The following is a 24,182-nucleotide window of genomic DNA, read 5'->3' on the forward strand; positions in this document are numbered from 1 at the left end:
TTCTTTTTATTATATTTTATTCATTATACAATTTTTTTTTTACATTTAATAGGTTTTTAACATTTTCTATAGGTCCTGTATGACTTTTACAAAACTAAATATTGAGATAATGATAGACGTTTAGCATAAATTCATGCAAATATGAAGAGAATGTCTTAATTTTTTTAAGCCAAATTTTAGCGAAAATTTTACCTTTGAAACCACATCTCTAAAATTTGACATCACTGACCCCAATGTTTTATTATGTCAAAATGATATTGAATACATACATGATTCTAGGCAAACTGGATAAATCTTATAAAATTCTTGATATTTAAAATGTTCTTTTTTTTCAGATCAAATTGTAACTATTACAAAAATTGTCGATTTTAAGTGCAAAAAGGTCACACAAAAATTTATGCATCTTCGTACACAATTTTTTAATCCCTCTATTCAGTGTGAACATTGTGCATAATTAAAAAAAGACATTTCAAGGGAAATGTTCGCTTGGTCAAAAATACTGACAACAAATCCTAATTAGGCCGAAATCGCATTTTAGGTGCAAAAAGGTCAAATGAAATTGGCCATAACTCAGAAGGATGAACACGGACCTCCAATTATCTTTGTATTTTTCAAGTATGTTTTTTCTACAGATTTCAATGATATACTTCCCAAGAAATTCTTGATACAAGAACATTTACGAGTGGGATACCTTGATATGTTGATATGCGTAGTGTTGTTGTTTATATTTGTTTTTATAATAAAAAGTAAAAGGCAATTTGACTACTAAAATTTTGTTTTAAAGTGTTGAATATATATGATGCATTCATCAAAAATATAAATTGTCTGCATGGTTCAAACATTAATATAAGCACTACTTACCTCATACCTACATATTTAACATAGACGTACATGTAACTACGTGTATTCTTATTTAATCTTTCTTTGTGATTTTTATTAATAAAAAAATTGTTACCAAGATATTTGAGACCATGGAATATAAAGAAAGACACAGGATCTTTCATACCAAGCTTTTTTGCAATAATTCAGTATAGCTTTTGATTTTTCAACTTCATTTAATTTCTGTTTCTTCATCTCATTAACCCACGAATATTTTTTATATTTTCAGATTTTTGTGGAATTCTGACAAGCAGTTTGCCTTAAAACATTTTTTTGGTTTCATATTTATGTTGATTCCAGTAAAATCATACAAACTTCATTTATGTTTACTTTGTTTTTCTTTTCAAAACTTTTTAACAGTTAACTTTAATAAAAATTTTAAAGCAGAAATGTTTGAAAATTAAAAAAATAAGGGGTTATCTGGAACAAGACTGACATTTTTAAAATTGTTAAATACTGGGCCTACTATTAGAAACAAATGCATGCAACAAAAGTCTCCTACACTTATTTTGTGTAGAGATCCATCTTTTTAATTTAAGTAGTGCTACGCTGGTGTATCTATTTAACCAAATGGACCCAAAATGAACCAAAATCGGACATGTTTTAAAAGACTCAGTTTTCATTAAGAATCTGGTTTTGCCTATTCAAAAATACTTATTTTCTTTAGACATATTTAGCATATAAAACAACAATTGCTTCAAAATTAGGTAAAGATGGGAAGGCATGTAATGCTAACACATGTACTGCTTAACAATACTCTCTGAATGCTTAAGCTTGGAAAAAGAAATGCAGGATTTACAATGGATGTTTTTTTTAATAGGTGTTGTTGATGATTTGAGGTGATGATGACAGAATATACCACTTTTGGTAGGTAAAACATTTATAATTATTGAACAGTTGTGATTTGTTTAAATAAAATTTTGTTGTTCCAAATTTAGTTATTAATTTATCAGTCCTTTGCAAAAGTCTAGAATCACCTTGTCTGTTTTATTATACATGTATTGTTCATATACAAACCCTGAATTTTTGACTTCTTAAATCTTCTCACTGGAACAATTGCAACCACATACGCACTCATCATTCTTTAATAAAAAAAACTATTTTGTTTACATTAATGGCTACACCAAAAAATTTAGTATAATACAATTTACATTTGTCTTTATTTTTATACATGTATATGTTTTTATTTAATGTTGAGTCTGAATTTTTTAAACGGGGACCAAACAACCAGTAGAGGGTTTTCAAAATTTATACTATATATGAATATAATGTATAACGAACACAATATTTAAACTATTGTTCCAGCAAACTACAATACTTTAATTTATGAAATAATAAGCGCTACTATGTACAAAGTTCAACATAATTTATAACTAAAAAAGGATATGTTTTTTAGCTACTAATATGCAAATTAATCATCTGTTATTCGGTCACCTTTTTAATAATATGATTTGCGGCTAATAATCATAAAGTTGTAGAACAAATCGAAGTTTACCTAAAAGACTAAGTTATTGAATGTAATAAAAAGAATTTCTTATGCGAGACCAATGCTCATGGATAGAAACAAAGAACTCGTCGGATACGATCAATCATATACCATCGCAAACCATGAGATATCGTATTACATTTGTATATAAATCTTCGTAAGATAACTTTTTCGTTTCCTGCAATTTTCTCCAGGTAAAAATAGATGATATTATAACTCATTTTAATAATTCAATATAACGCGTCATCTGACTGAAAGTCACGTGACAGGGCGAAGAAGCGTTAAGTCTTCCGGAGAATAAATATCAGATCCCACCCCTGCGGAAATCTCGTGAAAATTTATGCCCAGAGTATATAAAAACGAAGCTAAACATACGATGCAATCAAAGCCATTATTTGAATCCCAGATTTAATCAAATTCTCAATTCACTTTCTATAGGCCTACTCTGTCCCTAGTTTTTGCTTCCACCACTTTTTGCTTGATATTTCAATAATAGTAAATACATATGTACCTTTGTGCTCAAACTACATTCATCCACTTAAATATGAAAAATGTCAAGATTATCTGTTTTGAAACGCCCCCTCTACCGCTTCAGGTTTCTATACACATCCAAAAATTGAAAGTCTACGGAGATTTTGCCTTGCATCCGCCATTAATAAGCCCGGATGATAATGTTAAAAAATTGCGCGATGTATTCCGAGTGTATTCCGAATGGAGAAAAAATGTAAACATTTCCCTTTACAAATCTCCGTAAGAAAATTGTTTTCGTTTCTGTGAAATTTTATGAATGAAAAGGGATAATTGTTCAATTAAGATATCTTGGATATATTCCCTTTCATCGATTTCAATTGTATTTCTTTTACAGGTATGTGTATTTTTATTAAAAATTATCAAAAATTTATAGAAGCAATAACTTGGGACAGACTATATATATAATTCGAATGATTTTGAAATGAGAATTTACAAAAGAAAACCTAATATTAGTATTAAACGTTTGTAATATGTATTCATATGTTGTTTGGTAAAACGAACAATTTATCGCATGGATGTTTGTGAGATATGATCATAACATTCCAGCAGAAAAATCACATATCCACTGAGCGTAAACGCTCCAGTTTAATTTTTATCCTCACATGATGTTGCCTTTTCAGTCATAGACGCGAAAGAGTGGTTGTCATGATGGTACACGTAGATGTAGTGGGCGAGCGCTTTCACAGAAAGAGAAAGAAAATGAAAGCGACAATATAATTTTTATAAGTTGCTCCGATAGAGATAGTGTTGGCGTTGTACTATATACTTCATTTCAATATTAATTTCATTATCTTCACATCAATTTTTTACATGCTCCCAAAAAAGTGGGGGGGGGGGGGAACTCCATGATAATTCAATTTTTTATATGTAAATTTTAAAAAATTAGTTGCTGCGAGAAAAAGTTTTTTTTTGGGGGGGGGGGGGCAGGCCCCCCTGCCCCCCTCTAATGCTACGTGCCTGCGTTTGTCACAAGGTTTTCTTGCACGTAGTTCACAATTAAGTCATTCAGTAATCAAAACGTTACCTGTGTCACTACATAATTGCAGAAGTAAAACTTTACTAACATATGAAATAAGATATATTCAATATACTATGAAAATCTTTGAGCTATACATGATTTGGTGACGTTACCAACCAACCTCCATATTACATTGAATTTTTTATGCCTGGTATTTATTTCTTGAAAGTTTGTCAAACAATAAATTTCTTTGAATGATTCTTATTATGATTCATTCTTATGACCGAGATAGATACACACAACCATGGAATTTAAAATTATTTATTTTTAATTATTATTGAACATAAATATGAAAAGACTATTTTTTTCACCTTGGCAGATTATGTCTGGACAGTTGTATTGAAAGTTGACAGTAAAGACCAAAGAACACAAACCTGTCTTCAGTATACACTGACAGAAAACGACAAAAAACGTTTCCTTGGCGCATTGGTGGACGAGGGTAATCCACGATGCCTCAAGCAATTTCTTTTGAAATCAAAAAACCCAGCAGCGGCCAACCTCAAATTACACAATGCAGAATTTATGCCAGATGGTCGTTTAAAGCTCACCGTAGAGACAAAGACAAGAAATATTACATTGTTACAGCAATATGATGTTGAGACGTGTGTTTACAAATGTCTTAAGGAGAACAATTGTTGGGATCTATTGTTGTGCAAAGAGACAGAGTATGAACAACTATGATATCTATTTAAATATGATATAAGATAAAACATGTAAATGTCTTCGTGTCATTTAGATATCAAAGTTTGATGGTTTAATGGTTAAACAAACCATAGATCATCTGATTTTTTCGAAAATATGATTGGATAGAATTGGGGATAAAATTTAGTACATATGTTTCAATTATTTGATCTCAAAGACGAGGAGTAATACAGTAAATCTTAAAAAAAAAAACCACCTGCACAAGTTATGAATGATTTTACTCCTTGAAAAACTGAATATTATATGTTATCTGCTTGCACCTATCGATTAATATTAAGTATTTATTTCTGGACAAACATCAAACTTGGTAAATAGGTACATGTAGATAGTCTATATTGATTTTAAATTTATGAGGTCAAATAGCAAGAGTCAAACTATTCTTGAAATTGGTTAAGACTAGAATAAACATGATGTCAGCAAATTTTACATAAAATAGTATATTTTAGAAAATGTAAATTTAAATTAGGGACGCAATGTGGAGGAAGAGTAGTTTTAATCTAAACTTTTGATACAGTTACAGTTAAATTTACTAAATGCTTTACTCCATTGAAGAGATTCTTACTTAGTTTTTTAAAGTTCAAAATAGCTATAACAACATTCTATTGTGTACATAAATGCATTGCATTTTTTAAACTAGGAAGAATGATCGTGTTGTTTTAAATTGTATTAAATTATTACATTGTTTTGATAAAATGACCGAAATCATTATTTATAAACTGCTATTGCTTTTATTAAAAAATCTTTGGTTTATTTGCAGTGGAATATTATATCCAGAGGAATTGCTGAAAGAGTACAAAGAGTTAAAGGTATGGTCTACCAGTATTTGATTTTTTGCATTTACGTCAACTAAATCTTAATCTATAAATCTGACTGCACGACCCAATGAGTATTATTGTCAGGATATTAAAATGTCACCCCTAAAAAATGTAAAGAATGTTAGTATTAGAGGTTTCTTCTACTTTCTTATCAATTTACACCCATGGGTTATTAATCATTGAATTAACGTTAATTGGTAAAATGTGTGTTATTGATTAAAAAAAATAATTAAATGATGCAACCCTTTGTTTTCAACAAGCATCAACAGTTCTTTATTTGAATTATTTCCAGGATGACACCAAACAATATTGTAATCCTGACAAGATGAAGGTTAGGGGTAAGTATAATAACTTTGAAATTTGTAATTGTAACGTCAGTAGAATTTGCCTTATCATACTTCGTACTGTGTTGGCCGTTTGATAATTCGAGTGTAATTAGTCGAGTCTAGGTATTTACCTTGAACTCTTCAATATCCCGGTAAACTTTTAACATTGCTCTCTATTAATTCTTATTATCGAAAACATGACCTCTTGAAGCCGTTAAAAACTTTTTTTCTCTTCTGTAGGTTTGTATTAAAAAATATTTTGGCAAATGTAAAGATGTGTTATCTTTATTTATTTTCAAATACGTGAATCAAGTATAACATGTTACTTTTGAAAGGCTGTATTTGCACCATAGATGTAACCTGAGAATAGGTTTGCTAAAATAAGTAAGCCATATATTCCTATCTCATCAAAATTTGAAAAGAAAATTCAAGTTTTAATTTTTTTTCTCACAAAGTTACAGAAATCTTATGGTAACGCATTATTTACCTTTTATTTCCGAGTACCACCATATCAGTGTTCGATTTCTATTGCTTATCGCTACACACCCCTATATCAGGCCGAGAGCTTAAACTTTACAAAATTTGACGTAAAGCTAAGTATTAATTCCTCGTGGCTTAATCATAATATAAATATATATATATATATATATGTATATATATATATATATATATATATATATATATATATATATATATATATATATATATATATATATATATATATAATCATGTGAGTGCATTCATGTTATTCATATACTTTTTTGTTTATCATCCAATCTATCATAGTTAAATTCTATATACTAGTACCCTACATGTTAAATGACCGCAGTACATATTTATACATGTAATTGAATTATGATATGAATTTTAGATTTTGTCTGGGATGTTAATTTAAAAAAGAAAAGTGGAGCTTCGATGATTTTTCCCAAAACTGAGATTCCAATATTCAGAGACATTTTAAAGGAAGGATTAAAACATCATGCGAATCAATGCCAAAATAAAACATTTGAACTGTATGAAATTAGTTTTGAGGAGACAAAAGACGGTGCCAAGTTGATTGTAACTCTTAACTTTCTGATTGATGACGAAAATATTTTGCAAACAACAATAGACACATTTGAAAAGTGGATCAGCTCTTCCTTTAAGCAGAAAGGCCATGAAAATGTTACTATTTTCTATGATGAAGATAGGTAAGACTTAATTTTTTAAACTCTTTTTTAATTATTATGAAAGCATTGAATGATAATTATGCTGTGGAGAAAATAACTACTGAATAATATAGGTTAGCTTGTTATGACAATTTGTATGCCATAAAACAGTTGCAATTGCGACGAAACAATATTTTTAGAAAATTGATGTTTATAGCTAGTTTTATTTTAGTCCAATTTTTGTTTATCGTCAGGCCAACGATATACAAAAATAAAAAAATCAAGATTATTAAACTGATATTGAATTAATTTTCTAGAACCGACTAACGCACAATCATTCATACCCGAAGTGGTGAGCACCTGTGCACTCATCTGATAAATGATTCGATAACATGAAACAGTTGTTTAAAAAATAAGAAGAACAGCAAAATTATACTGTTATTAATATACTAAATACAGAAATTTATCTACAATGAATGTAAATGAAATATTTACAGCCTTTATAATTCAAAACATTATTGATAAGCACCAGAGGAATAAAAAAGAACACACCAGGGGTTATGAAACGGTTCATCATTTAGAATCGTTTGCATGCAGGCTTAGCTAACCAATGTTCACTCTGGGAGGAAGGGAGCTTATCTGAACACAAACTTTCTGTGTGGGTGACAACATTTCATTCCGGTAGATTATGAATTTATTTAATGATTAAATCTTCGCCAAGTACTTAAATATTCAAAATTATCTTAACTATTTGCATGATATTTATTTTATTTGCTTAAAGATTACGTTTACTCAGGGTCACGTATATTCCACTCATAGGAACAAAATAAAACTACCAAGTGTACAGTGTAGTCATACCAAGTAACTAGTTTAATTACCCACTTTTCAACGTATTATCATTAATTTTGTTGTACTATCAAATCTAAGATTGGGTAAAGTTTAGAAAATTGATAGAGGATTTCAGATTGGAATAATTTTAAACAATATTGCTTAAACTTAGGTCATTGACTTAGTACCAGTATTTGAAATTAAAAAATGACTGTCAAAGTTCTATAACATGAGAAAGATTGATTTTTATTATCAACTGTTGATTTATTTAACTCTGAGTAAAAACATCCTTTATTACAATAAACGGATGAGGAAAAGAATTTAAAAAAGAATAAAATTAAGAAAATTACATGATGGAAAATGTTCAAATGGCATAAAATGATTTAAAAAGTTAGAACCATTTTTTTCTTGACATTTAAAAAGTATTTGCTACATACATGTATGCCGAACTATGTCGACAGAAATCATAAGAGTATGTTAAATTATGACCTTCGGCATAAAAATATCTGCCTAACAGCGTAGGAACCAACCGCTTTTAAGAGAAAAGGCTAAACAAGTCAGTGAAATCTTTTGAAACTTTCCTAGAGATTTCCTCCACTGATAAAATGTAACAACTGATACTGACATTTATCACACAATATATTTGCAATTCCATTGTTCTTTCCCACTGTAAGCCCATACGGAGGAGCTGCAATTATTTCTCTATAATTTAATTCTGGTTGTAACACGCTTTCTGATTGGCTGAAAAATTATTTTATATCGTATAAAGAATGTTGCCTACGTCATAGTAAGACTAACGTCAAAAACGTATCAATACGCCTGACGTTACGTTTGAATTTTGTACAACTTTACGTCATTTTAAAGGTCAAATGACCTTTTTTATCTACAATGAAGAGTGAAAAATATTAAATTATAAGCAATGAATTCAATATTTATTAGTTTTATACGATATAAAATGGTTTGAAATAGTTTACGCTTTTTTATAAACCGCTTCCGCTCCAACTACAAATAAGAAATATAAGAAATATTTGCACGAAGTAATCATGATGATGCCAAACCTAAATTTCCATATAAGACGCTTTGGCTACAGCTTTTATCTAACGTACTGGTGTACATTAACAATACTTTAGCGACTTTTACTTACTTATTACGATCAATTCAATTTATCAATTTATTAAAAGAAAGATGTAAATATAAACAATAAAAAGCTTTCATCGGTGATACATGCGAGCTATAGAGATAGCCACATAACAGAACGCGGGTTACGTTAATTTCTTCGGTATTGATCGCTACCTATTGTTAATGTTTATTGTTTAATCATACTCGTGCACACCTGATTAAGTGTATCAAATACGACAGACCAACAAAATACAACTACAACACCCCCCTCCCCCCCCCCCCCCAACGTACTGAATGTACAATTCTGTTCAATCCCTTTGTAAGTTCATGTGTACCGCTGTATTTTTGTGATGCGATTTTTATAAACCATAATCGTTGAAATGATTAATTATATATAAGCATTATTTACAATTTTTTTTCAAAATGCGAGATTGATTGTAACTTTCAAAAAGACCTCTGCATTTATAATGTCCATTTTGTACACTTATTGGTAGAACAGTGCCGATAGACGTAGCTTATATTCAGTGAGTAGTAACATTTTAACATGTTGACTTAGTTTAATTTTCTTATTATCGATGTTACACGATGAATGAATAAATGTATCTCTGCATTAATTTATCTCTCTCTCTCTCTCTCTCTCTCTCTCTCTCTCTCTCTCTCTCTCTCTCTCTCTCTCTCTCTCTCTCTCTCTCTCTCTCTCTCTCGTTGTATACAAATATCGGCCGAGTGACTATCAATCTTTAAAAAAAAGGAAAAATTGAATAAAAGTCGTTTATAGAGTGCATACAGTTGCATACGGTACATGTATTCCGAAGTTTTAAGAAATATCGCGATTCTCGGATTTTTTTTTTACTTCTGTACACTGTACATTGTAACATACACACATAAACCATTGAAATTTCTTTCTTGTATGAATAAAAAGATGAGACACCATCATCTATGAAGATGAATTGTACGTCCATATGTTATTAATTGTAAGTGTCGCACATTTAGTATTTTAATTATATTTATCACTCAAATAATACACAGGTTTTTCATTCGTACAGACGGATATAATTTTATTGCGTGGACCCTGAGGTCCACGCAGAAAATATATAAGCGAGGTTATATTCCGGATGCTATGGGGAAAATTCAGCCTGCGCATGAGCTAGCCTGGTTCCTGTGCGTAATGGGTAGCTCAGGGAACCAGGCTAGCACACGTTTATCTGAATCGGGATCGGGATTCCATGCCATATGTGCATAAGTTCAAAGGCGCTGTAATTGCAGGTTGCACTACAGTATTAAATTCTACTATATATTTTTACCAAAATTGCACAACTTTACATACAGATTAAAAATTCAAAACGAACTTCTGGAAAAAATCCTCTTGACATCTTTTTAAACAACGCTTCATTTACAAGTTTCTAGCAAAATACACACGTGCATCCAGCAAGGCGTGCGACTTTGTTTACATCGAAGTTACACATGTGCTTGAAAATCAAGCCCGGGACTTTTCACCCCCCTCCAGAAACAACGCGCATCAAAAATTCAAATGACCTCGCATTATTACAAAACTGGGATAGTTAGACCTCTTACACATTGTTTTTCATCTCATACAAAAAATCAGCTCCTGTCTCGAGCGGAACCGCCCCGAATTCAAAGGAAAATTTGGGAATTATTTTGGCTCAGCCATGTTTTGACGTGAACCTTCAGTGAAATACTGTTATGACACCTGCAATAGAACTCATTTTTTTGTTATCGCAAAATCAACATTAATAAATTGATTAATACTCATTGTGTTGTGTGACTAGAAAAAAATTATGAAGATATCTACTCATTTCAGAAAGTTATGAGCGATTTTTAAACACCACGGTGTACACGGTGGCCACTGATTTATGAAAATATGATCAAAGTTATACTGTATGCATTTACACGGTGTTTTGATATTCAGTGATTTTTTGGTTTTAAATTGACAAGTGATGTATGAAAATGTATAAAATGACGCAAATTAATTAATATCATGTGGACCGCAGAAATTATGTCGGCCAAAAATTCAATGACCCTGCCTCTGGGGGGTGGGGTAGAGAAAACGTCATTATTTCATACAATTTATGAAAATGGTGAGAACCTTTGTCCAAAATAGCAAGGTATTGTTCTAATCTAACTAACATGAGTGATACATCTCAGCTGTTTTCCGCTTTCGTATCAATATTTCTCAATTTTGGACATAAATTGAGCATTTCTTACTGTAACACAAGGGCCTAAACAACCGATTTTATTTGATATTCACACCCCGTAGAATAGTTTGTTGTTTACGACGATGAATACTACATCGTATTTGATCTGCTAAAAATTTTCCGGACAGTTTAGACGGTCCGATCTACTATAAATGGCTCATTGTTTTGAGGCAGTAGAACATTTCAGAGGAAATCTGGGCTAATTTTGTATGCATCATTAAAAGCAAAATAAGCGTGCTGCTGGCTACAAAACCCCATTGTTTGTCATTTTTCGTCTAAACACACTGATTTAACACCTAAAACACAGGTAAAACAACTTTTAACATAGCAAACCCGTTTCCCTGCAAAGTTGACGGTAAACAGTACAGAAAACAAAGTATTCCTTTTAAAGAAATAATCGGCATGTGATATGAACTGTTAGTATTATTAAATAAGTTAATGGTATGCCGAAACTACAACATCCATCAAATAGCATAATTTGCAATGTTTTGTTGTTTTCCGAATACACATGTAACTTTACTTTTATAGTAGGCGAGGCTAGAGTACTTCCCGATTAAAATTTTTATAAGGATTTAAGAATGATTGAATAATTATGTCACTGTATAAAAGTTTAAATCTCAATAAAAATGAATCGAAATATGAAATTAATTTACACAAAACTGTCATTGCATACTTAACAAAGTAGTGCGAATCATAATGTGTGCGCAAATAGTAGAATTCGCCGAATACCTGATACTATACATGCAATCCTCATTAATAGATAGATCATAATTATTTTAGAAGTATGAACCTTTTAAATTCTGAGATAAAAAGTCGGGCTATACATATACGTAATCCAACGTACAAATTTAGTGGTTAAAAGCAGGGGGCTAGGGTCGGTGGAATCTCTGATAATCTTAAAGCTTTCACGTTTTCGTTGGAAACACATGCAAATGGTCCACGTATTGTAGTCCTTTTTTAAAGGACAGCAACTTGTTTTGTTTTCATTAAAGGCAATTTACATGAAAATGTCACTAAGAATCAGATTTATCCATTAAATCAAATGCGATATACATGTATCAGAGTTGATTTTTACGATGTGAAAAAAATTCTCAAACTTTTTGAATCCGTAAGTTACTAGTGCGTGCGTTTAAATTCGTTAAATGATTTCAAAATTTGATCGCAAATTCTTTAGTAATAGAATTATTCGAGAATTTATTTTGTATGTTGGTCGTAGCACTATGATTGAGACATAGCCGCTTCTCTCGTGTTTCTTCTGACTGATTTAAGAAGTGGTGTAGAATCGTCTATAGCTACCGTGAGGTGAACTATTTAAAAAAAAAATCTTTTGAAATATTTGACTAATATTGTTTCACAATAATTACTTAATAATTCTTCGCGACTCCAACACAAGGTGACGTCATAATAAACAGTCAGTCAAGGCAAGAAAACAACGGACGCGCAATGCGATGGTGTGCTATCAAAACGGATATTAGGATTTGCGAATTATTGTGAAGTAAAATCAGGTAGAACATCTGTATGTTAATTCTTACGATCGGCAGAATATCACAAGTGACCATTTGATGCTGGGGATATTTTGTAAATGAACTTTACACAAATTGAATTCGTAAATTCTTTGTTGAGCTGAGAATATTACGGCGATCTGTTTTCAATTAATTTCTTCAATTCGGGTTTGTTTCTTCATATAACAAAACAAATGTTGACTGTGTTTTCGGGCAACATTGATTATATTAACCCCCTTGGGACGAAAATATTATATATATATATATATATATATATATATATATATATATATATATATATATATATATATATATATATATATATAACACATTTAAGCTTCTGTATATTTCCTCATTACTGCGTGGCAGCCCCTGCAATGATGTATGTAAGCCAATTACATTAAATTCACAATATCCCGTACATTAGATTCACAATAGCCCGTGCAGTTATGTGCATAAACCCCTGAAACTGGTTCCCTAACCAGTTTTAAATGTACACTTCTGCTCATAGGGGCGGTTTTTCGATGCTCCGGAAGTAGAAGTCTAATGAAAATAAAGCGCAGAGCTATGCTTAGCGCTTTAAAAATGGTACTTGAGCAAGCGTGCGCTCGATGTTTCCCAGTCGAAAAACCATCGGAAAAACCCATATTATGCTACAAAAAATCAATTCATCCAAATAAGCCATTCTTCATGACGTCATTCTACATTATGACGTCACTGTGGTGATAACCCTTTACACACTTATTATTTATATGATTTTAACTATCTTTCACCTTATTTTTTAAGGTCGTTATAAAACTTCAATTTTTGGGGCAAAAAATGCATAATACCGCACATAGTCCTTTAATTTGCCTTGTTGACAAACACGAAAATGAAAACTGATATATGGACTATACGTTGATATTTTGGGATTAATTTATGCCATACACAATTACAATGTTGTGTAGTTCAGGTAAGAAATGCAAATGTTATTGTCATTTATAAACTATTTGAACCGAAATGAATCACTCCCGCAATTGCACCATTATGGAGATCTTATGGAGTTGTAGCCCCCCCCCCCTCCCCCCAAAAATCTACATTATTGCAGCTAATTATCCACATACTTAGCATAACCATCGTTTAAAAGCGTAAACAAAGTTTGATATAAAATCGGACTAAGCCTTGTCACTCATTAGTCTTAGCTAGATACATCATCTCTGATTAAAATACTTTGTTTGTTCAAGCATGTGCTCAATGTTTAACCAAATAACGAAAGGTACGGGTGAGCTATTCTGATCACCTGTTGTCCGTCCGTCCGTCTTTCACATTCTAACCATATAGCAATGAATATGAACAGAAAACGGGAATTCAGAAAATCATCTAAACCACCTATATGATAAAACAGCACAAGGGCGCAAATTCGTTCGAGAGCAAATTGAGTTAGTGATGGTGGAAGAAATACTTAATATTTTTTTAGTTTAGAAAAGAAGCACCAAACACAAAATGTTATCCACGAAGTTTTAAGCGAAAAGAATCTTCTCACCGAAGATTACGATATTCTTGGTGGAATGTGTGACAACTATGAAAACCTATATAGTTCAAAATTAGTATCAAATGAAGACATCGACTTATATTTAAAAAATTATAAAGTAAATAAACTATCTGAAACTGATAGAAATAAGTGTGATGCATTTCCGTCAATGAATGATTGTAAAGAGACCGTTACTGGGGCATCGATGGTATACCCGATTATTTTATCAATATTTTTGGCATCAATTATCTTCCATATTTTATAACATGATAAAGGGAATTTTTCTCCGAAACTTGCAGTTATTGCCCTTAAACATAAAAAGGAAGAGAAAATGATTTGAAATGTTACCGACCAATTAGTCTTACCAATACAGACTACAAAAATGATAACATTAATTTTTGCTCGTAGATTACAAACCGTTATTTCAAAACAAATTTGTAATGAGCAAACAGCTTATGTAAAGGGCCGATATATGTATGAATGCCCGTTTCATTTGGAATATATTTTGAATATTGTGAAAACTTTAACCAAGATGGGATCCTGATATTTTTAAACTTTGAAAGTAGAATGGAATATTCACATTTTTTATTTCTTCTCTAGAACCAATAGGCCAATACCCCACGCAACAAGTTGTGAGGTGTAAATTTTTTACCTGTCCAGCATCGATCATTCAGTCAGTGAATGTGTCAGTCAGTCGTGGTGTTTTTGTAAGCGCAACTACTTTTCAACCGCTGCAGAGATTTTTCAGTAAACTTTGTAGTTATTTCCGACATACTGTGTAGATGTGCATATTACCAGGAAATTTTGATTACTTTATTTCATTTTTTTTTCAGGGGGGGGGGGGGGGGGGCAATTTCAGACCTTTAGAACTTTCAGAAATGTTTGCTGTATATTGAATATAGATATGAACAGTTTGGAAGCACGACCTTTATTAAACCTCTTTACGGGATTTCAAAAAAAAAATTGTATTTGTGACACATTGTGTAGATGTGCATATTACTAGGAAATTGCGATTCCTGTATTTTTCTGGTAATTGGGGCCCTTTTGAGCATCTCTTGAATATAGTAATAAACATTTTGTAAACACAATCCTCTTACACCGATTGATGAAATTTCAAGAAACCTTGAAGGTATTTAAGACACAATATGTAGACGTGCATATTTAACCAGGAAATTCTGATTCTAATATTTCTTTTTTGAAAATTTTGGCACTTTTGACTTTAAAATTTTGTTTTTGTTAAAGACACAAATATAGAGACACAAGTATAGAAGTGCATATTTGCAGATTTTGATGTGATTTTTTGGGAGTTATGCTCGTTTTCAAATGAAATCATTATGTAATGCCCCCCTTCGAAGAAGGGAGGGCATATTGCTTTGCTGCTGTCGGTCGGTCGGTCGGTCGGTCAGTCGGTCGGTCTGTCGGTCTGTCGGTCGATCCACCAAGAGTTTCCGTTCATTTTCTTCGCAGAGGATGAACATATTAAAATGAAATTTGGTATACAGGTTTATTATGATAATATCTAGGTCAAGTTCGATATTAGGTACGATCGAGCAATTTTCGACAGAGTTATGGCCCTTGGACGTAGAAAAATTCAAGTTTTTTGCAGTTTCCGCTCATTTTCTTTGCAGAGGATGAAAACATTGAAATGAAATTTGGTATACAGGTTTATCATGATAATATCTAGGTCAAGTTTGATTTTTGGTATGATAGAGCAATTTTCGACAGAGTTATGGCCCTTGGAGTTAGACAAATTCCAGTTATTTGAAGTTTACGTTCATTTTCTTTGTGGATGTTTCCAAGGGAGGGGGGGCATAAGTGTTTCACAAACATTTCTTGTTTATTAATGCATACTCTGCCATTTTCTATGTGTAACATTGTCAAGTTATAGGGGAGCGTGCTCACTTTTTCTTTCATTTTTCAAACAATTGTTATCCATTTTCAGGCATTTTCAGGTAATTTTTCAAATGGAGGGGGGTATATGAAGAAAATAACCTGTTGGTATTACATTAACGCATGTGGGGATGTTTTTTTGAGAGGCAGAGGGATTGGGGCCGCCTAGAGACCCCAAGTATGTTCAGGGTGAAGCCCTAATTGGGGTCCAGGAGAGACTCTCGAAAGCTCCGACATTTTTAAGATTTAAAAGTGTGATACGAATTAAAAAAAATATCTGTGATAGCTAGCTAGATAAGAATCACAATGAAATGAACCAAATCCACATTACTGATATCAATTAAGAAACCTGCCATTTTGCATCTTAAACATTTTTGGAAGAGTTATATTCTGTATAAATCATGTAAAAAATGATTCGTTTTCTTTCAAATTTTAATTAAAAGAGAATTTATGCATATTTTCCCAAACAGATCTGTACGAGTACATGCAAAATTCAGCGTGCAATTAATGGGACAATATTTTAGATTTTTAAAATTTCTTTTCTAGAGTATTTTCAATTTGATTTAACATGAAATGATAATAAGTGCAGAATGCTACCATGGTTAAAAATATTCAGTCATTTATTCATTAGGTACAAAATATGGTTATTATACATTGACTATCTCTATTAAGAATTTTTAATTCAAACGTCGTGTTTCCTGACAAAATTGCAATTGTGTTACATAGTCAACTTCATCTATTAGGTCTAAGGCAAATGGTGTTTTATCAATTTTTATCTTAAGAATATTCAAATATTGCACAACAAAACGGTAATGATATAATGCTCATTAACATTGAATTCTCAAAGTGCCATATGCCACCTACAAACTAATGATAATTCTTTGATGTTATATTGCTATTATTTCAGGCTTTTATTAGAATAGGAGTCGAGAATAATCTGGTTACTAGAATGCTTTATCGAAGAACAGAGCTTTTGTTATTGTAAAAACAAAAAGATGAATTACTTGTCAAAATATTGTGATACTGACATTTTCAACCTTAAAATAAAATTCTTGCATAAAATATCTAAGAAGAAACTCAGCTTCTTAAATGCTGCTATTGAAGACCGATGATGAAAAGAAGTATTCACAGGAAACCCCTATTGCTGCGAAAAGTACCGTGCTTTCAATCTTCGTACATTTAGTGAAAATCATAGTTCATATGATACAATCCTCCTATCAAATCAATTTGTTATTAGATATTGCACTTCAACAAACTTTTTTTTTAAATGTGGACATAGATTTTTATTAAATTTTTTGTGTCTGATTGACCAAGCTGCTTGTTATATCAATTGTTTCCAAAAAATTAACTAAATAAACTATCCTTCCTGTTCCCACTTTTTCTCTCTTTCTCTCTCCCCATTAATTTGATGTCTTTTCTTTTTCTTTATTCAAAAGGGGGGATCAATTCCTGTAACTCCTCTCTAATTCCACCGCTGTTGTTATAGTCATCATTCGGTAATTTTTTTTCTCATTTGAAACCAGTTTTATGTCAGAAACGTTTGTTAATATTATATGCACATCGCTTTACTTAAATGTACAGTTTATGTTTTCTCAATTTTCTCACATTTCTCACATTCCGTGTGTTTCTTTATATTACTACTGTCTGTAATTACGTTTTTCCGGATAAAAATCTTTTCTTCCATGTCTTGTTTCTGTCCATTATTTCATTATGTAACCGTTAGGATTACTATTGTTTTGTATGTTTGGTATGAATGGATTCTGAACAATTTCGAATCATTTTAAACTAGCTAAATATGTATTGTTAGATAACAATGAAAGTGAAATGTCACATCACTTAAAACATTTCAGAAGTCCACAATTTTTTCACTTTAGACTTATCTGCCCTTGCTGAAATTAGAAAAAACTTAATTTTGTCAAAATATACGCTATAAATGATAAATTTTATTTCATATTTTAAAAAGAAGATAGTTTAGGCATGTACTTGTAGCGAGGCACGCATTTTTGTTGATAGAGTTACCTCCCTTAGTTGTATTGATTTACATAATTAAATGCTTGTTAATTATCTCCAATCATTAGTATATTATTTGATCTTCTTTACCATAAAAATCATTGTATATAAAAAGTTAGATTATACGGGCAGTATTATTTATTTAAAATATGGCATGGATGAAACTAAACACCCATTTTTTGTTTAGAGCGGTTTATTTATATAAGGCTCTTCCAAGTGTGTTAGAGAGAGATTGACTACGTGGTTATATCCTGTGTATGTCTCTTTGAAACCTTTGTCTGTGAGTGCTCTCTGCAAGTCAAGTGTTGGACACTTTGGAAGCAGTTACGTTCTCGACGGAAAAAGAGGTGTAGACAGCCTCTATATTATGCCAAGGAGTGTGGGTGTGTATATGTATATATATATATATATATATATATATATATATATATATATATATATATATATATATATATATTTTTTTTTTGCAGTGCTGGGGAAAGAGAAGTTGCAACAAATAACGTATGTAATAATTCTCACTAACTCATTTTTTCTTTAAACAAATGCTGTCTATGTCGTTAATGTTTAACAATTTTGAATCTTAAGAACCACTGGACTATATTCAACCAAACTTGGCTGAAAGCATTATTAACTAAAAGGAATGTAAGTTGGCCATGCTTTTAAGGAGTTCGAATATTGCCGGTTTGGGTGGAATAACATACCTGGAACAAGTCACTCAAATTGACAGTAAATTATTTGAATATAAAAGATATAATGATAAATAAACTGTACATATGTCAAAGAAGCGAAAAATTTGCAGTTTGGGTATAAAAGATGAATATCTAAAAAATTCAATTAAGTAACAACAAAAGCCCCTGCAGGATTTGAACTCGCAATGTACGGATTACAGCCCGACACTTTATCCATTCGGTTATGGTAGAATTGACATGTTGCTGTCGATAAAATCGTTTTAATAAAACAAAATGTCGTTTCGATCAGCCATTTTGTGATGATAGGTTATTCAACATTAAATTGCATGCGCGTCCTGATACAAGCAAGATTTACTTTTTGTTCAAATACTTATCATCACTAGCGCTCAGTATAAGGCCATAAATTTAAATGATTAAAAACCATTATGAAATAACTATAGACAACATTTATTTTATTGTTCTTTGGAACACTAAGACTGCAGTTTATATTTTTATCGAATTAATCTAAAGGGCTGTTATTACGTTTTCAAAAATTGTTTCTTTGATTTTTATATCGATTTTAAGATATAGATGATAATTATATGTGCAAATGTTTAATTTCATCAAACCTTAAAATTGGCTCGTTTTCAGCTTTGATTTCTTTTTCATTTTAGTGTGATGTATCACATATGGTTTATGATTCTTGCATTTGTAGCCATGCTCAGAAGTGGGTGTAAATCTGGACAACTCTCAAACCTCATATCCATTCTTTTCTTCACATGGAGAAGGACTGGCTTCCACTGATTCATCAAAAAGCGAAGCAAACTTTTGTGCTACAGCTGGAGTATCAACAATCACAGATCAGAAAAATCCCACAAATGCTTCATCACACTTTACTTCACATGTAGATAGAGATAGAATGAGTGACGGTCAACCACCGCATGGTACCAAAAAATCAGACGTAACGGGCGGCGTGTCTTCTATTACACCACAGGACGGATTTGGAACACAACCTTCTAAAGGCACAGATGTGGACAATCCTGGAGTGCTTAAATTGCAAGATTTGAAAAATCAATATTTCACTATAGGTAGATATCAATTATCAATGTCTTAACCACTTATGTATATATATATATATATATATATATATATATATATATATATATATATATATATATATATATATATATATATATATATATATATGAGTCTTCTCTGATCTCTTGTTGTCCGTCTTCCGGCCGTCCGGTCTGGCTGTAAACATTTTACATTTTTGACTTCTTCTCTAGAACCATTGGGCTAAATCTAACAAACTTGGTGCAAAGCATCCTTATGTGAACAGGATTCTAAGTTCTTAAATAAAGGGCGAAACCCTTTTAAATAGGAAGATAATTGCGAGATAGTGACAAGAGGGTTGCGCCAGGCAAATACTAGACACAAGGAGGGTTTCAACGTTTAACATAGAAATACATAGTGAAAATATTTAATAATCTTCTCAAGAACTATGCTACTATTTGTTATATAACTAGACAAGTATTATAAGACAGTGTAGATTCTAAATTGTTAAAACTGTGACACCTGGGCTAATACTGGGTCCCCAATACTGGGGCATAGAAGAGGTTGCAAGAGAGGCTAAATATCATTAGTTGATACTAAATCAATAATGGATACTATAAAGTGTTATTACATTTATCTACCCTTTATACAAGATTTATCTTTACGCTCTCAGAAAAAAAAATATATAAAGAACTAGAGCAAAGCAACGAGTAGGTCTTCCGTTAATGTTGGAAGTAAAGCTAGAGGTTCCTCTAAGAAGCAGAATACGAATAAACAAAAGTAATGAAAACAAAAAGAAAAAATCGAATTTATTCTTGGCACGAATTAACAAATCCGAATGATTCTAGGTACGAATTGACAAAAATTGTATCGATTTATAAGACGACTTAGCAAATACAAATCCTAACGTGTTTAAGTAAGATTTAACAATTATCGAATTATTTTAGGTACGAGTTAATTTCACTTTGAACATAACACTATTTTCTGTACCAGGAATGTGGAATCAAAATTTCCGGAAAAATCAATTTTAAATCCCGATATCTCTGTAATGCATCGTCCGATTTTAAATTAAGTTTCAGAAGCTTTTTTTGTTCTATGAATAATAACAAATTATCGCTAAAAAAATTATTATACAAAGAGTTTGTAGCCATCCCGGACCCTAATTTGAGAGGCCAGCCCCTTTTTCTTGATATCAAATGAAAGGTCTTGCAAATATAAACATATTTTGTTTTAACAAGTGTTAACGAATTCTTAACCTTCTCGAGAAATCTGAACATCTGTAATTTACGGGCCGACCTTCAAACTCCTTACCGGGGCCACCAAGAAGAAATGTTTAGGTATCATATTGTTAAAAACATTATTTTGCGCAACTTTTATTCTTCTATGCCTTTCAAAATATTTTTCCTTTTCTAGATATTATTGATCAGAGTTTTGGTCTTCTGGCCACTTAATACCCCTAATTACGTAACATATGACTTAGGTAAAGTACTGTATACATAAACAACTGTACAATGAACATTTTTGCTCATATAATTATTAACAAATTATTTTTGATAAATAGTTATTATAAAAAGACTTTAGAGCCCTCTTGGTCCCTCATTTGAGGTGCCAGTCCTTTTTTATTGATGTCAAATAATAGGTCTCGTAAATATAAACAACAAGTGTTCAGGAATTGTTGACCGTTCTAAAGATATCTGAACAGATGTGTTTTAAGGGCTGACTCTTAAACTCCTTACTGGGGCCACCAACAAAATTTTAGGTAACATATTGTTGAGAACATTATTTGTTCTACAAATCTTTCTCCTTTTCTAGATATAAATGATGAAAATTTTGGACTGCTGGCTCCTTGAAACCCCTAATTACGTAACATATGACTTACGCATGGTACTGTATAGATAAATAGCTGTACAATGAACACTTTCGCTTCTATAATTGATAACAAATTATTGTTCAGTAAAGAGTTATTGCAAAAAGACTTTAAAGCCCTTTTGGCCCGTAATTTGAGGGGCCAGCCCTTATTTTTTAATATCAAATGAAAGCTCTTTAGTGCAAATTTTCGACCTCAGGCGATCTTCGGCGCCTTGCGCATTTTCCACAATGTCAAATATAGAGGATCGTCTACTGGCATCCATCTACATAATCTTGAAAGTTTCACGTTTTCATAACCATTACTTTCGGAAGAGTTACATGGACAAAATGGTCCTTAAAATTCACAAAATCTTAAAAATCTCAAACCGGAAGTGTTGTCATCGGCTCAAAATTTTATAATAGCAAGCACGTTTAATGCTCCATCGGTCCTGTTGGAAATATAAGACCCTAAAAACGTTAACGGTAAGCGTTTGTTGAATGAACTGTAATTGAATTATTTTAAATGCTAATGTGAACAGTAAGGGCGAGCGTTATGTTAAGGGAAAGTGTTTAAACTTCAGTAAAAGTGAGCGAACGTTGAACACACGAAGTACACGCATAACTGAATGGACAGCGAGTGTTAAATTCTATAAAATATAACGGTTCAGGAACGTCTGGATATCTATATTATTAACAACTCACAGATGCAGTTTTTATTTTCTTTAATGGTTCTGTTTTTATTGACAGAATGGGAATTGTTATACAAAGAAAAACATAAGCTGACAGCTGAAGAAGAAACCAGATGTAAAGCTGCACTTCATAATGATTTAAATAACTTGTTAAAAATAGAGAAAATGCAAGATGTACGTTATGATTGTATCACTGTGACAGAGACGTCTTTGGAGATCAGATTTGCTCAGAATGATTTATCCCGTAGTCCAAATATGGATGTTTTAAGTACCATTGTCAAAAGATGCTTCGATAAGCATAGACTTAGCAATTTAACTGTTAAAAAGGGAAAATATGTTTCAAGGTAAGATGAACAATATTCATCACATAAAACATATCTTTAAATTCATTATGACTCATAAATATGGATGCATAGTCTTAATGGCAATAAGAAATTTTGTGCTACATGCAAGATACACGATCCAATAAACACTGACCACAATAGATATCACACAAATGCATCGTAAATTGTAATCTTAAAACTGTCAAAAATTCGGTTGACTTTTTTCAGAATTCCAATGCAAGCTGCTAGAGAGGTTTGTAAGATTTATGAATTTTATTAGGCTTATAATGCATGTATGTACAAGATAGTGACAACGTCAAAATTTGGGGATGAAAAACAATTATACGATATATGCGTTCAATTATTTGTTGGGGTTTCTTCAATTAAATGCCAATTATTTACAAAAGGAACATATGTATATAGCACAAGAATTGACATATAGGGCCGGTATTGGTTTCAGTTAGGGATGTCAACGAGTACCCGGTTAACCGGGTACTCGATCGAACGCCCGAGTATCGAATACTTAAATCGGTACTCGGGTGTATATTTTTTAATATTTCTAAGTTTATTTAATGCATTAAAACATCGGTTTTAAAACTTAAAATGTCCATTGCAGTTGTACATACATTAATTAGGATTTCTTACCCCTCTGAATATGCTAAATGACCGTTATCGCCTGTGGCAGTGTTTATATAGTAATTATCGTGACCAAGCACTTGTTACCTAGCTTTTCTCACCTTTGTCTGTCTTCTACCTTTATTTGGTGTCACTAGCGCTCAGTATAAGGCCATAAATTTAATATTATGAAAGAAAACAGATTTTTATCAGAAAATATTCCAATGTTTGAAGCAGCGACCTTGACAGTAGTTCTTATGACATCACCGCTTTAGTATATGGCGGGTCACTTTCTAGTTTTTCAAATCGGAGGTTAAATACATAAAAAATCTGACAAAAATAATAATTTAATATTGATGCGATATACCTCAAACTGAAAAAGGTTGAAAATGCATGAAAATGCATGAATTATGAATACATTTGATAGGTTTTGTGAAATAATATTTACAGTTTTTGAAGCATGCATATAAAATTGCCTATTTATCATCATACAGTTTGTCCATTTTCTTCGATTATTCAAGATATAACACAACATAAATGAAAAATATTTAGCAGCGTTTTCACTAGACACATTTCTTCCATTTATGTCAGCAAAAGCAATAATAAAATATTAAGATATTCCCTTCAAACTTTTAGCATGTACATGTACTTCCTATCGGCAGTAAGTTAAACAAAGGCGCTACATATTCAACATTTTTGCAATAATCGTTCTTGTTTAAAATAATGATGAAATTGTTCATGACCAAATTGATGTTTGAAATCAAATTGATGTTTGAAATCAAATTTATGAATATGAATGTCAATTATTATGTAAATATGCTTTTATGCAAGTTATATTGTAACATAAAATACATGTAAATTTCAATTGCGAGTAGATATGTTTTATTTATTTTATTGTCAATTGCCCTCGCAGGAATTATGATATAGACTATAGCAATTAAGCAATTATCTCACCTGGTCAAATTCCCGTTTCGCACACATTTTTTCGATACCTAATTTTCAA

At 31.6% G+C, this 24,182-nt stretch overlaps 1 protein-coding gene across 1 annotated transcript in view; it reads left to right on the top strand.

Moving 5' to 3' along the window:
• The first annotated feature begins 1,696 nt into the window (after positions 1 to 1,696).
• Positions 1,697 to 24,182, top strand: part of LOC128192799 (uncharacterized) — a 41,759-nt gene continuing 19,273 nt past the window's right edge. Inside the window, 9 exon segments of the mRNA XM_052865782.1 lie at positions 1,697 to 1,746; positions 4,234 to 4,579; positions 5,374 to 5,422; positions 5,724 to 5,769; positions 6,629 to 6,947; positions 18,451 to 18,493; positions 19,364 to 19,592; positions 22,300 to 22,585; positions 22,793 to 22,817. Coding sequence (XP_052721742.1) covers positions 1,722 to 1,746; positions 4,234 to 4,579; positions 5,374 to 5,422; positions 5,724 to 5,769; positions 6,629 to 6,947; positions 18,451 to 18,493; positions 19,364 to 19,592; positions 22,300 to 22,585; positions 22,793 to 22,817 — 1,368 coding nt within the window. The 5' untranslated portion in view covers positions 1,697 to 1,721.

This window comes from Crassostrea angulata, chromosome 1, assembly GCF_025612915.1.
Source record: "Crassostrea angulata isolate pt1a10 chromosome 1, ASM2561291v2, whole genome shotgun sequence".
Taxonomy (NCBI): domain Eukaryota; kingdom Metazoa; phylum Mollusca; class Bivalvia; order Ostreida; family Ostreidae; genus Magallana; species Magallana angulata.